Genomic DNA, 16,133 nt, shown 5'->3' on the forward strand with positions numbered 1-16,133 from the left:
CCTGTTCTTTCATTGCAGACAGCGTGTGTGGAAAAGAAATAATGAGTCGGGAGGGAGAAGGGGGGGAAGGGAAGGTGTCTTAATTTCCTCTGGGGAGGATTTCTTACTGTTTATTTGTAACGTGGGACTCTTAATGCTTAAAAATAAAAATAATAAAAAAACAACAAAAACCAAACAATAAATAAAAAAAAACAAACAACAAAAAAACCCAAAAGCAATAAACTGCAAAGGATATGCACTCCTGGCAGGCATCATGCTTTTTAGTGCCTATGAGTTTATTATAGGTCTTGTGTCTGCCATTGTACTAAAATAGACTATGGGTAAAACCCAGTAACATGTATTCAGAGGTTATGAGTAATTTCAGAAATAACTTTAAATAATGGAAGAGGAGTTGTTGGTAGTAAACACTAAGGTGAGAGGTGAGCATATGTGGGAACTATCCTTTTATCACTGTCATGTTTGTGTTCTGCTTAGTGAGGCTGATCTGGGGATTAAAAAGAAGTCTTCCTTGTCAAAACAAAGGGCATGGAGATAGCATGGGTGCTTTTCAGTTAAATTGAGGGAATATCACAGCAACTTTATACAGTGTGGAACAGCTGCACTAAGAATAATTCTTGGGTTTTGAAGAAGGTCTGTGCTAGGCTGACTGTGAACTTCACAGCTGCAGCCTGATGCCAAAGTTAACAGCTGAGGAAAACGAAGACTGAGTTATTTCTGTCCTTGGGTAACTAGAACAGATGATGGAATACGGGCACAACAGGTATGTGACTGGCAGGGGTCCTCTCTGCCACTGGTGACAAGTGTTACTCTCATCCCATCCTAGCTCTCATCAACATTGCTGTCTCCTGGGTGGATCTAGCAGTGGTGCAGCTGCTACTGATGGTAGCAGAGCTAGAATGGGTGAGTGCTCTGGAGGAGCCTCAAGAGGCTCTGATTAATCCTATTTGCACTTTCTGCAACTGGAGAGTGGCAGACCAGGTATGGCAGAAAACTGATCTGAAACTGCACGGGGAAAATGCCCAAGCAGCTGCCCCCAGCCAGAATGCTTAGGGACAGAATGCAAGCGTGTCAAGGAGTGAGATAGACTGCCATGTTTTATATGCTTTTGATGTACCTGCTGTGTGTCTAGGAAAGAGGGCATGGCCCCAGTCTCCGGGGTCTTATCCAGCAGCTGGCAGTAGTCCTTTGGCATGGCCATGCAAAAAAGAAGTAGCAGGCAAGCCGTAGACCTACCTGCCTGTTTGCTCAAAGCAGTACTGATATCTCATTGGATTCTTCTCACCTGCACAAGCCCTTGCTTTCTATTTTTGCTGTAGTAAAGACACAATGAAGCAATAGCTACGATAGAAGTACACTCTTGTCGCTTGCAAGTGGTGTAGCCTTGGGCAAGTCAGTTCTGTCTGAGCCTTTTACCCTGTGTTTGCCTCACTTGTTCAGACTGTAAGCTCTTCAGGGTTATGACTGTCACTGTGTATTTGTAGAGCATGTATCAAAGGTGCAGAAAATTACCACTTGATTATCATGATACTTATGCAAAACCAATAAATGTACAAAGGTATCAGTAAGCAACTGCATTATTACAGCTCCTTATCCCTTCATCTCCCGCTTCATCATTTACTGCTTTTAGTCACAACCTTCCCTTTCTCCTTGAACCATTTCCAGCCCAACCTCAACCCTCTCTTTCTGGCCTGTTTAAAGGAATGTTATGTATAAGAAATGAATTATGCCTCTGGTTTCTGCAGTCCTGCCTTGTCCACCTATTGCACTGATTGTTACTGACAGGCCTAGCAATCCTAGCATTGGGTGAGCCAGTGGATATTCGGATTTTTCCCATGAAAACTGTGTATTGAAATCTGCTGCAAATTCACAGGTAAAAAGAAGATTGCAAAATTGTTAGGTAGCTTTAACACAGTTGATATCTTGCTAAACCAGTCCATAGACCATATCCTTGGTTTAATTTGATAGATGAAAATACTTCAAATGGAATTCAGTAGTGATTAATTTATCCCTGGGAGGGCAATGTTAGGAAAGGAGGGAAATCAGCTCGTTAATTGTGTAAGCATTCAGTTACTCTGAATTTGTTCAGCCATTTTAAAACAATTTATTTGGTGTGGGTGTGCTAAAGAATCAGAACAGACATTATTTTCATTACTTCCTTATGTTATGCCATTTTCTTAAATGAATAATTATAGCTGAATGTATAGCAAACTACAGATTATTGGTAGGTTTGAAGCCAGGACCTTCAATGTCAGAATGAAGGAGCTAAGGGGTAAATTCTGTTTGGAAAATTTACATAATTAGCCTTCTTGGACCATGCATGAGGACTGGCATCTTCATGTCACTACAGTGACATATTACGTACTCCACAGTGCTGGATAAGCTCATCAGAGACTTCCGTGAACTCAAGCCGCTTAATACTGGTTGAGGCTTTTGATAATAAATTGTGGCTATCCAACTGGCACAACGGCTGTAATGTAGAGATTAAATGCCCAAGCTTCATCTTCAGTGTCTGAATTTTGGTGATACTCAGGCATAAATCAAAGTAGTATGTGACCCTAATTTGTTATTCATAGTCATTTACACCCTTGCAACTTGATACCTCCCATTCTTAGATAGAATGAAGTGAATGGGTGGTCCCATTTACCTTGGAAACAATTTCATTGCTTTATGGCTCTGTACATTAAAGGGACAGGTAATATTACCTCATGAAATAGAGCATCTGTTGTTAAAGGGTGATTTAGCAAATATTACCATATGATACTGCAGATGAAAATCCAGTGTTATACTTATGGAAGGATCTAATGTTGCCCATTGGTGTGCATGTCAAATGGTCCAAAAAAGTTAACATCAACTAAATAATTGAAACTATCTTTAAAATGATTAAGAAGTTTTACCCATCTATCTTTTGTGCATCTTGGGCCATACTTTGTTACTGTTTTTACAAACTAATGTCATAATACCCTTCCAACAGAGTTACTCATTTACTTTCTTCCCTTGAGGTCTGCAGTTTGTTCCAAGTTTTATTTTAGAGTATACCTGATGCATTAATGGAGTGCAGCATATGACTTCTCAGTAGATGCACAGCTATTGCTAATTCAGTTTGCCTATTACAGCATTTCACACAATATTTGATAAAAACCCTCAGTAAGCACAGAAAATATATTTGTTTTTTCCTGGTATATGAATAGGGTTTAACTGATTGTATTAATTTCCACTAGCATTCAGAGAGATCGGTGCCACGCAAGTCATGTCCACTTGTTTAATTTTATTTAGATTGTTGTCTTAGGGGTCATCACTTCAGTAATAAATGATTGAATTTGCATTACCTTTACTGAGAATGAACTTTTTTTTAAAGTTTGGCACTGAGAGGCTGAAGGAACTGGGTTTCTTCAGTCTGGAGAAGAGGAGCCTTTGGGGTGATGTAACAGCAGCCTTCCAAAATCTAGAGAAAAATCAAGGAGATGGGTCCAGGTTCAGCAATGATGTATGGTAGGAGGACAAGAGACAATGGCATAAATTGAAGTGAAAAAGGTTCAGACTTGATATAAGGAAAAAATGCTCCCCACAAGGTCAGTCAGGCAGTGGAACAGATTGCCAAGAGAGGCTGTGCAATTTGCATCCTTGGGAGCTCTTGAGACCCAACAGGATAAAGCCTTGAGAAACCTGGTCTAAGCTCAGAGCTGACCCTGCTTTGAGCAGGCGGTTGGACTAGAGTCCTCCTGAGGCTGCTTCCATCCTGGATTATCCTACGGTCCTGGAAAAAAGCTTATGAACTAAGATTTAATTTTATTTTTTGTGTGTCTAGTCATAGTCTTTGACATAGTAGGGTGGATTAGTACAGGTTTGTCCAGAGCTCTGCTTGCTGGGCTTTTAACAGTACAAAAAACTCTGTGCAAAGATGGTCTTTAGAGTCACCAATATAGGCAGATTTCTTTGCAGAAAGTAATTTCTTTAACATATCAGTATAGTAGTAAAATTTTCTTCTTCTCTATTATTTTGAAGAACTCCAAGTGCTTAACAGAAGAGGTTGAAGAGTAACGTTGGTGGAAGTCTTTTCGCAAGAATGCGACTTTATTTGGACCCTTTCGAGTTCATTTGTTGGGGATTTTTGGGGGGGGTTTGGGGGTTTGCCCCCTGCCCCAGGAGCCTCGTTGCTTTAATTACCTCATTAGGATCCATGATAAAGTTTGTCAATACTCCCATCAGTGTGCCTACTGCTGAGCCAGGAAAAAGGACTGTATCTCCTTCCTACACTCTCAACACCTTCCCTCTACTATACTTTCTTTCCCCATGTGCGTTGGAGAGCCAAACTAGTACTTTTTTCTTATAATCAGAATACATCCTGGTTTTGCTAGACTCTTTTTTTTCTTACTGTGAATTTTAAGACTAATTCTTTGCACAAGGATCACTGTACCAATAGGCACTGGCCATGGGAGTGGAAGAGGTATGTCAAAACTCCTAGGGAAATTACTAGTGTCAAGGGAAAGTTAAGGGGATATCTCAGGGATTCAAACATTTTTTTCTTAAGGTTGGGATTTTTATAATACTGCTGACTTTTTAAAAAATAACAGCTTCCTGTTGGTTTTGAAATGAATTCACAAGATTTCCTTTTTACTTCTTTTCAATGCAACTGACTGCAAGTGAAGTTCAATGCACTGCTAGAATTCTTGCAACTTTTGAAAAGGTTCTGTCCAGTAGTTTTCACTTCTGTAATATTTGATGCTAAATTTTCTAAACTGTGTAATTGTTCCTTTGATGTGTGGAAAATAAAACACTGGCAAAACTATATGAAGCACTGAAAAAGAGAGACCTTTTTTGAGTTTCTGAAATGTGAACTTTATTACATCTTTAATATATAAACATAAAAAATTGCATATTCTACGCTTACAACAAAATTATTAATTCACAAAGATTTGTACAACTGCATATCGTCATGCAATTCATTAAAAGTCACATAAAATCCACTTAAAATCAACAGTAATAGTATAATTTCTGCTGATGCGTGGAGTTTCTTGCCCTGCAGTAAAAGAAAGGAAATTCTTAATCAAAACAATACGCGGAATAAAACTTCATAGCAAATTTTAATACTTGCAATGTCCTCAACATATTTAGCGGGCTAGTTGTTAAGTAAGTTTCTTACCAGATGCATGATGCAGGCTTTATTTCCCTGATTTTAAAGTCTGAGGAAACAGGTGGAAAGGTTAAGTTTTTGATCCTGGATGAATAAAAATGTAAGGTTTTTTTTTTTAATAGGATCTATAGTTTTAAAACATTCAGAAGTACCATAATCATTAATGAGAACAGATCATCAAATTACCAAGGTCACAGTCAGTGCTAGTGTTAAAGAGTCAAAACTGTAAGTCCTTCTGAATCCTGCCCTATACTGTGGCAGTGCCTGCTTACAAACTTGAAGAAACTCTTTCTGATTGCTAGAATGTACTGCCTGAAGTATAGGGAATGACAGCTATAGAAATGGAATAGTTGTGTACTAGTATAAAAGTGTATTGTAAACTAAGTTTATTCCTTACTCAACATGAAGTAGTAGTTGTAACACAGGGTATTATAGCGTACAGTGGCTACACAGCCCCAATTTTTGCCACAGCTGTACAGCTGCATATATACATGCATTCACACAGAAAAAAACCCAATCATATTGTATTCACATGCTCATATATTTGAGGCATTTATCCATCATGAGTATATAATTTGTTCTTTAAGCAAGTATGGTGGTTAGATATGCTGTCACCTATTTATGCGTGCATGGAAACTTAAATTGCGGACTCTGCCTTAAACTGGTTTAACTTTCTTTAGAACAGAAGTGCAGTTTCGGAGACCAAGGAAACAAAGGTTCCCGTGCCGGGAAGTACTTTGTTTCTGTAACCATAAAGGAAGTCCTTTGGGTTGTTCGACTGTACTTGGTTCAGTTCAGTTTTTCTTCTTTCTATACCCTTCTAGCATAGCTGTGCTTTTTTCTAAATTTGATCCTGTGCTGTGGCCCAGGCTTTGTCCTCAGTATTACACAATGCTTTATATAATACAAAGACAAGTTCTGTAGTCTATACTTTTTTCATATTGACAAGTGTCTGTACCACTAGACTAGCTTCATTTTTTAATATTACTCTTTGCCTTTCAACACCTTATCAGAGATGATTCTTGGCATTTACAGGTTGATTCTCTTCTTGACACCTGGAGATAGAAGTTCAGTAAAGTCAGCATTTCTTTCTGCTTCTCCACTGAGCTGAAAATGCTGCATTTACAATTGTTTCCTTTTGGATCTTATTTTAAGTGGTTTTACTGGAGCCAGAAATGTTTTTATCATGTCAATTGGGCAAAATATTTATTGTGACATACATATAAAATTAGTATTCTGTCCTGCCATTTCTAGGTGAACTGGATTTCTACAGTGAACAAATCATATCCAATTCTAAACTGTTTTAAGATGCTTAAGATCAGCTTCATAAATTCAGAAATGACAGAGACATTCTAGTCAAGAGCATTGATATTCATGTGGGTTGAAGCTGGGCAAAACCCTTGGTTCATGGAGGTGTTATAAGTAAGTCATTTCTCAATTTAGATCTGTTGAGCTGAGCTGGGCTGGGTGATCATTGATACAGATGTTGAACTGTAAGAGGACAAGCCTACATTACTTGTCATAGGCCTATTTATTATCTTCATTACTACTGCCATTTCTTAGTATTTCTAATTTTTCTAATAGAGACTGTATCACTCTTGATTTGTGATGACCTTTTACCGTGCTATAATTTTGGCAAAGGGCCCCTGTTTGCTTTGCGTGCTTAATGCGTGCTTAATGCTGACACCTCTACAAATGCCTCATCTGTGACCATACTTTTTCAAGGCCACTTTTAATGTGCTGAGTGCTATTTTGTTCTCAAATTCCCTGGGCAGAATCCAGTTTGCTCTGGGCACTGTCAACAAATGATGGGGGATTTCAGATGAAGGGCTTGCTCACAGGGTATTTAGAAAGGACACATAGGGTAACTTTAATGCAACTCCAAAATTTTGGAGTGTTATAATGTGTGATTTTTCCCTGTCTTAGAGTAATTACACAGTTGAATATAAGTAGGTGGAATACCTAGCTTTGTCACTAGTTTAAAATACTTCACCTCTTTTGAGCCGACACCATCAAGAAAAGCAGCTTCTTGTGGGTGTTATCTTGGTGTTTATCCACATTCAAGGGAGTAATGTATGACACTGTACAGTGACACTGTAGTTGTGCTCTGCTTTTCTTGGCTTGTTAGTAAGCTTCCATGGGATTACTTACATTTGCTTGGTGTGGTGGATTATACTTACTACCTTCTGCTGCACCTATTGACTGTAAAGCAAGAGAAGTTCCTAACGTGTTCTGGATGTCTATCATGCAAATACATTCCCTCTCTGTATTTTGTTGTTAATTCAAACAAGAACACAAATATCATTGTAGGTGCTGTCTTCAAACAAGTTCCAAGGATTTTCCCTGTGGGTTAGCTCTGTTCCTAGTGCCCTTTACATCGAGAGGAAAGCTCCAACTTCCTTTCTACTTTGTTGAATTGTGTCCAGTTAAATCAAATTAAGGCAGTGTTTGAACACACAGCAAAAGACGTGTCACAAGAATATAACACAGGCTTTGGTAAAAGCCAGGGAGAGATCTCACATTACTTCAAACCAATTATGCCACGCTTAAAACCCACTGGAGCTAGGATAGGCAAGTCTTCTGCAGCCATCACCTGTGTGCAGTTACACAAGAAGCTTGCACAGGGCGTAGCTGTGAGTAGAGTGCACAGCCAAAACTACATCAATTGTTTACACTTCTTCTTCTTCCTTGAGAAGAGCTGTAATGGATCTGATGCATATGTCTCTATAAGGAGGAGAAGCTACAGATTTAGTTCCCATGGAGCTGTGCATGCCCTATTCTGGCACCTGTCCACATCCCAGTGAATTCTCTGAAGCAACTGCCGACCAGTGTGAGGTATGCCGAAGGCACAATCTGTGCCTAAATATCTTGTCTGTAGAAAAGACAGGTATTTCTACCTTCCTTCATTTAGGTGGTGTAACTGTAGAGACAGTATTAATTTTTAAGGCTTTCAGATATCACAGTAAGAAGATTGGTTTGAAGCTTATAAATAGTGAAGGTCTCAGTTCTTTAACTGGAACAAACAGCAAAATAACTGCAAGCGTCACACAGATCAGCCAACCCTCAGAATTCAAAAGAAAGTACAGTATTTGCAATACCTCTAGACAAAGCTTGCTGTCTTTTTGGTTTTGGTTGGGTTTTGGGGTTTTTTTGTTTTATTTAAATACCCTGTCTTGCATCACCTGTTTAAAGAGACCTACTAGATCACTCAATCCACTGTAAACCTTGAAAGCTCAAGTTTGGGTCCTTCTGCAGCATTATGGCCAAATGTCCAGGCAAAACACATGTCTAGGTGTAGATGGTTCTGCCTGCAAGCAAAAAACAGGGACTATGCTCAGCCATTTTAAAAGACCAACATGGCAGAGAAGCACATTTATAGGGAGTACTCCTCTGACTAGTCAGGCAGAGTGTACCTGCAATATTGAGCCCATTCAGATCCCCAGGTTAGATAACTGCTGCCATGCTTTATCAGCTTCATCTGTTGGGCACTTAACAGCTAAACAAACCGCTTGGGAACAGGCAATAACTACACTAACAGCCTAACGCAATACAGAAAGTCATGCTTCTTATGCTTTTGCACCAGTGGCATTTGATACTCAGTGATGAATTAAATAGGCCATGCAGAGTTATCAGGACTAGATGTGATATCAAGCCAGAATATATCTGCCCTTTACAGACCAGTAACCACATGCACAATTGCATAATGTTTTATTGTACTTAGTGTTATTTGAGAGCCAGCTGTGTAAGTTACTGTTTTATTATCTCTAGTGGGAATGTATACAGGACTTATGGTGAAAAAAAGTAACTCCTTTTTCCTTCCAAAGACTTTTTTTCCCCCAGAGTTTTTGTTTTCACTGTGTGATTCATCATTGCTCAACGTCTTATGTAAACCTTTATTCCAGTGCAAAATGGACTTAAATGGGACACGGTCTAAGCACTCTGAGAATAGCTACAAATGACCCCTTATACAGCCCAGTGATTCAGGCCTGACCCTGTGTTTCTTCTGGTTCCACTGTAGTTATGAGGCAGCTTGCAAACAGGAGTATGTCCTTAAACACAGGTTTTTGTCAGCTAGCTCTTTTCTTTAAGTGTGTCAGTTCTCATTTTGGAATCCATCACTGTCTCTGCTGTGGTATGGGGTTTTTTTTCCCTAGGAGTCTACAGTGATTTGTTTGCAAACTGCAGAAACTTTGGTCTCCTGCACTAAATTGTCTGCTTCCAGTTCTAAACCCTCAGTAACTCTTTAGACAATGATTTTATTTGTTTCTGCTGTGTATGCATTCATGTTATTCACATTATCATTTGGTAATTGCATCAAGCCACTTGCCTTGGTCATCAGCTACAGGATCTGTGTGTAGTTTCCACCATCAGGGAATTTCACAAATAAATTGTAAGCTGTATTTTATGTATCTTTAAATCAGATCTGTACTTTACCTGTACGGCTGTCTCAGGATAAAAGTATAGCCAGTATAACTGAATCCCTGAGGAAAATAAGCAGAATAATTTTTATTGTGTTTAGGCTCATCTTTGCTGGTATAACAGTGCAGTTAAAAATGCATCCCATAGCTCTGGTTAACTTTCCTGTAAAATCTTAAAATGCTAATTTAGTACCTGGCATTATAGAATGCATGAGTAAAGAGAAATGTTAGACAAAACGTAATGAACACAAGCTTCCTTGTAGTTAACAGCAAAGCCCTTTTATATTGGTAGGGGAAAGTATGTAATAGCATTTATACCCTATCTTGTTGCCAGTTCGATGTAAAGGATCTCATATCAGTAAGAAATGGGCCTAAACACAATAAAACCATGGTGACTTTCAGAATTTTCATTTATTTTGTTTGAGCAATAACCGTATCACATAGCCATGAGACACTATCTAGTTAAAAAAAGAGGTGAATGAATTTATAGGTCAACTAGATCCAGCTGGTTGCTTTAACATGTTTTTCTTTATGCCATTCAAGCAAACAATGCACTTGTTAAAAACCTAATTAATGCTAGAGCAGACAAACAAACCAACAAAAGAGGCACTTAGTGGCACTGTTCATAGGAGTTAGAGATGGAAGAGCTCCATTAGGTCATCTGCCTGTTCCCCTAATAGTACGAGGCTGTTTTCCTCAATCAGAAGGGAAGAGTCGGTAAACTGAGTAAGAGAGTAAGGTGGGGGAAATGGCACTGGGGAGTGACTGATCAGAAAGAGGGTCATAGGAAGGAAAACAAACAAGAACAGTATGAACAGTGGGCTTAGAAATCAAGATTAAAGCACATTGCATTTTGAGGTCTTTCACAAAGAGTATTTAGAATTTCTTTAGAGTACTTGCCTATTTCTCTAAAGAAAATAGGAAGGAGGATTGTATGGTTGTGCAGGAAACATATTAAGACAGAACTAACTATTGAATAAAGAGGCGTCACACAGAGATGTACAGCTGCTTTATGTCCTGTATTGGATGGGCCTGGTGGTAGGTTTTCAATATTTTTCAACTGGGAAGGATCACACTTCAGGCTCCATGTTGTATGAGTGTAATTCACAGCTCATATTGTACATTTTCTGAAATATCTGGCAAAATAATTTTAGCCTGAAGCTGAATAGATCCCTGGTCAGGTTCTCCTTAGAGTTAGTTACAACAGATTAATCTATTTTCTGTTTCTGGTGAACTCTTTCCTTCCCTTTAGCCTTCTTGATAAACCATTTTGTCAAGCACATGTTATTTTGGATCTCAGAAGTGGTTATCCTTCACCTTGCCTAGCTTTGCTACCTATCAGGTGAACTGATGCAAGTGTTCTTGTACAACAGGTTAGGCATTACTGAACTAATTCAAATATTAATCTAAGCACTCAGTCAAAAAATTGGCTTTATTTCCTAGAAAGGTTTCCCACCTGAGTGCTGACTGCAATGGCTTTACTTTGGCAACATAGTCCTGAATTTATTTAATCTCATGAAACCAACTTGGACTGCTTTTAGAGTTGTGATATAGCTATAAATGTTACTAAATAAGAATCTTGGATGGACTAGCTGAATATTTCCATTTCTTTATGTTCTTTGTTTTAAGATTTTTCTAACCAATAAGTTGTACTCACATAACCTGAATTGTCTTTTATTTAAAAATAATAAAAACAGTGATACTTGCTTTAAAAGAAGCATATTCCGGTTTTATTCAACTACTTAAATGGCTTTAAAGTAAACCAAATAAACTACTCAAGCCAGAAGATAAGTGCCCGCACAGTCTTTTGGACTAATTTAATGATTATCCTTTTAAATTCAACATTATGCAATGCAGCTTTCTTGGGTAAAGAAACTCTTGTGTGTTCTAAGCCCTGATGCTTTCACTCTGATGCAAAATTATTATTAAATAATGTGGAAGCTTTCTTTTTCTGCTATGCTAGTTGCCTTGTGTTTTTCTTTATTGTATACTGCTATTACACTACCTCACTCTTTAAACAACATTAGGGCCAGCTCAAGGTTGAACAAGCGGTCACAGTAAGATGGTAACACCCAGCTGACAAGGCATCAGGGCACATATATGTTAGGTAAGAGTAGTAGTAAAGAAATGTATTGGAAGGGCAGAAATCAACAGAAACAAAAATTCTTGGTGAACTAAGTAAAAAGCTGAGCACTGAAACTGTGTATGCGAAATTGTCCTTTTTCTTTTCCTTTGGGTTTTTGTTTGTTTGGTTTTGTGTTTTGTTTTGTTTTTCACCTGTGCGTACACTGAGGTGTATCATTGGAGATGCTCTGGGATTTGTGCTCTCTGTTCTTTGAATTCATTACTGAAGACTGGTAAGCCAATACATGGAGAATGCTCCAACCTAACAAACAAAGATACCTCAAAGATCTCTGTTTGGCTTGATAAGTGGTTAGAAATACAATTTAGGAATCAGTCTTCTTGCTCCTTCTGTCTTGATTTTGAAAACAGTAGATTTAAAAGAAGTTGTGTGGATATGGCATGCCATGCTATCATGTAAATAACCCAGCCCAATGAACATACTTGGTGACACTTGCATGGTAACACATACATATGTGTATGTTCACATTCACATACATGCAATATAAAGATAGTACTAAAATATTTTTATATCATGCAACTTCTCCCATGATAGCTAGGTAAACATGCCAGGCTGTTAGATTACATAAATGAGCTTCCTGAGCTCTGGAAGTCTTTCACACATGTTGTTAAGTAAATATCTTTTTAGTTGATATTAAAAATAGTATTATATGACTCAGCCCTACAGTAATATTCAGGATTTCTCTCTCACTCTGACAGCGGGTGGATTTTTTTTTTAAAGCCATGAACATCATTACTGTTTTTTCTTTTTTTCTGCAAATTCATCTTTTATGTGGTGTGGCTGCCAAATTGTATTAACATTTCCTAGGGGCAGTTGAAAACAGGTTTGAAGTCATTGAAGTGTTTTAGATGACTGCAGCAATACACAGAATATGTGGCATTTGTGCACGTTGGACTCTATTTTATACCTGGAACAGAAAGGCAACTCTGATTTGTATGGCTTTGAATGCCGAAGCACCTATCGTCACACACCTGATCTGACTTGCCTGTAGGCAGTACCATAGTATAAGTCATGTATTGAATTTACTGATCTGCTAGATTCTTGGAGTCTGATAAGTATTCTAATTTCATTATCTTTCCAGTGTAAATTAGACTATGAAATATTTCTTAGACACTTAGTAGCCAGAAGCAAGCGTGGGAAAAAGCAGTAAGACACTGCTTTAGCTTGCAGAAATGTCTTGGAAAGGACTTTCTTCACTGGAAACTGTTTTTCATATAACTTCTGACTGAGAGGAAACTGCCACTCCATCTTTGCTGGGCCTGATGACTGCTACAGGATAGTCTTGGGTTTAAGTTTCTCTGCATAGCAGGAAATGAGGTTGCCTTAGTAGAAGGAACTATATACAGCCATAGCTGTGTATCTGTGGCTTATTTGCTGCTTTAGATTCTTGTCCTCCATGAATAGCCAACACCTGCCAACAAAGCACTGTCTGCAATTCTTTCATGGGCATGAAAGCAGGTTTTTAGATGTCCCCTGTCACTGGTAGTACTCTAACCAGAGCACTGGTTCTGTTGATGAAGTTCTCAGAGTGGAAACTTCAGAGCTGTGTGTGGGCTGACTTGGATAAGCATGCAGTGATGAAACCAAAAAGATGACTAAGGATTTTGTGAAACTGCATATCTTGAGTTGTTTTGAAAAGCAGCCAATATGATTTCCTAGCTGAAAATGTAAACTCTGTAGAAATTATTTGCAATTTATTTCTTTACTCCTGCCTTCCACTAGGGAAAGTTTTCTGTTCCCCAGTGGTGAGAAGAGTTATCAAACAGGGCAAATTAAATGACCACAGAACTGATTAAAGAATTAGATTTCTTTGAAAGAGTTGGACAAAATGCATGGCATATAAAGGTAACTGTAAATTATTTTTTTTTTTGAGAACTGGTGCCATTTTTTAAAAATTAAATGATATCATACACTGTAGGTTAAAGAACTGCAGTTTGCAGCTTAAGTTTACAGAGATGAAGCTTCTGATAATCTTCAGTTCCTATTTCATAACTAAGGATAAGCCTATAGGATAATGGAGTAGCTAAAACCTAAAACCAGCAGTTTGACAAAGGATCTGGTAGAATCACAGTTTATGCAACAGATAATCCCAAATGAGAACAAAGACATTGGTACTACCGCTGAATCTCAAAAGCCACCAAGTGTGAAGGCACAGAAAAAACTAAGGCAGACTAAGGAAGTCTAGGGAGTTTAGAGAGAAGATGGCTCTTTTTTTGTACCAGAAGGTCCTTTCAGCTAAAGGATGAGTGATCAGACTGCATAAAAGAGGTAGATTCTCTGTTTTGAAGAAGCTGTGAGATGCAGGAGGATACCCTAAAAGATGAGCATAACTAGAGGCATGGCAAAATGGCAATAGTGAAGTTGACTGGGTGCCCTTGCAGGTCAGTACTTTGGCTACAAGGTCTTGTGCCTGTAACAGAATAGCAGTCACAGAAGGTGTACCAAAGACAGCAGGGAAAGACAAGAGGCATTGATTGGAGCATCCTGATGCTAAAAGATGTTGAAAATATGTATGTCCAATGCAGTCTGAGGACCAAATGCAGGAGCTGAATGTTCAGGTTTGGGTGAGTTCTAGCAGAATTGCAGGTGACAACTATTAAGTATAAAATTTCCGAAAGTGCTTTTAAGTGTTACACACACAATGGTCCTTCACATGTTGGGAGGAGACTAACCCCCCTAAGGCTTACCTCTTCTTTATATAAGAGTTAGTCTGGAAGTAAGTACTTATGTGAGGGAGCACTATTATCCAACTGAGTATGTTGTGATTACTTTTGTAAAAGCTAAAGGATTTGCAATGATTATTATAGCATTGAGATATAAAAGTAAAGACAGACTTACTCATCACCAGGTCTTTATTTTAGTAGTGTTTCTCAGTGATACAATGATACATAAACCCTATTTTTTAACAAAATTTAATCTAGTGTAATGCTTTACATTTTTTTCTCATACAAGCTTTACAGTAATGATAAAAATCAATGTGCAATTTCAGTATTTTTGGAGGAAAACTGTGAAATACTCTCCTATTTCCAATTTAGAAAAAGCAGTTACGTATACCATAAAGAATATGTTGTTAGCTCGACACCACAACACAGGAAATACTGTCATGCTTGTGTAATTGCATAGTAACTTTATACAGACTTGAGTGACTTTTGAGAAGACAGTGACCCAGTGGCTTAAATGTATCCTTAGGATAACATCAGCGTTTAAATGGATGCCATTTTAAATCTACCATGCTATTAAACACAAAAGGGAAATTTATGCTTGGCATCTCTCCCTTGGCAATGTTGGCACTAAACCAGGGAGTAATTTTCCCTGTTGCATTTAACAACAAATTTTAGCTTTAAAAGCCATGGAGCCATTAAAATATGACTCCATCAATTAGAAAGTAATTGTGGTATGTCTTTCTAGTGCTGAGGGATTAACTCAATTTAATCTCAGTGCGGTTAACAAAGGCAGTTAGCTACTTGCTTTAAATATGAGTTAAATCTGTAAAACATAATGACTTCATGGAGAACAGGATTGGCACCATGGCATACGCCCAAAAAATGGGCTGTTGACTTCACTGGGTTCAGTGGGAACCTTGAACTGAAGTGCAACACGATGGAGCTCCTTGGGGCGCTTCCTCTAGGTGGTCCACACTTGAAATTCACATACAGGTTTTGTATCTTTTTAATCATCATGAAAGAGAATATTAAACCATATCCAGCTTCAGTCCTCTCTCTGTTGATGCCAACACTGCTAGAGCTGCTTGAGAAATTCTTGCTCCACAGCTGGCAGTTACCATCCTGTTAGCTGGTAACCAGCATGTGCTCCATCCTAATTCACTGCAGTGCAAAGGAACATCAGTGGCTTAATTCATCTGCAGAATACTTAACTATTATAAACTGATGATGTTATGAAGACCATCTGGGATTTTACCACTGAATTTGGAAGTATTTGAAGAACTATAGGGAAAGCAAGGATCTATTATACAGTGGTTGGTTCAGATTGTCCCTCAGTTTGGGTAACATTTTAGCCCCGCTAGGGTCCAACACTGAATGCCGTTGAACACTCTACCCAAAAGATTTGTCTTTCTGGAGTAAAAAATCCTAAGCTTTAAGGAAAATAAAACATATTTTTAATAAGCTTTTAAGGTAAAGCATATTGGTACATTGTAAAGAGATTTGTGATTTCTCTCGGCAGATCCTCCTTTAGTTGATAGAAAGCGGCCTGTAGCCATGATTGCATGTCTCACTGTAGAGGGTTAGAGAAAAAGAGGAACAGAAGGGTTAAAGGTGATGGTGAGAAAAGGCAGGAGGGATGTTTTGGCCTCCCTGGGGCGCTGGTGGGGAGGGGAGAGGAAATGAAATCTGCTGTGGCTGGGAGTTTGCTTTTTTTATAGTTGGTGGCAAGCCTGCTATCTGTTAAAGGCCCACTGAAGATACGAATTCCCCCCCCCCCC

The 16,133-nt window shown here is 38.5% G+C and overlaps 1 protein-coding gene across 1 annotated transcript in view; it reads left to right on the forward strand.

The window, feature by feature from the left end:
- Positions 1-823: 823 nt before the first annotated feature.
- Positions 824-16,133, forward strand: part of BCAT1 (branched chain amino-acid transaminase 1, cytosolic) — a gene marked incomplete at its 5' end in the record, with an annotated part of 57,755 nt that continues 42,445 nt past the window's right edge. The window contains one exon of the mRNA XM_009704831.1: positions 824-978. Within this exon, the coding sequence (XP_009703133.1) occupies positions 824-978 (155 nt within the window). The remainder of the gene's footprint in view (positions 979-16,133) is intronic.

The sequence above is a fragment of the Cariama cristata genome, unplaced genomic scaffold (assembly GCF_000690535.1).
Source record: "Cariama cristata isolate BGI_N322 unplaced genomic scaffold, ASM69053v1 scaffold12907, whole genome shotgun sequence".
Taxonomy (NCBI): Eukaryota; Metazoa; Chordata; class Aves; order Cariamiformes; family Cariamidae; genus Cariama; species Cariama cristata.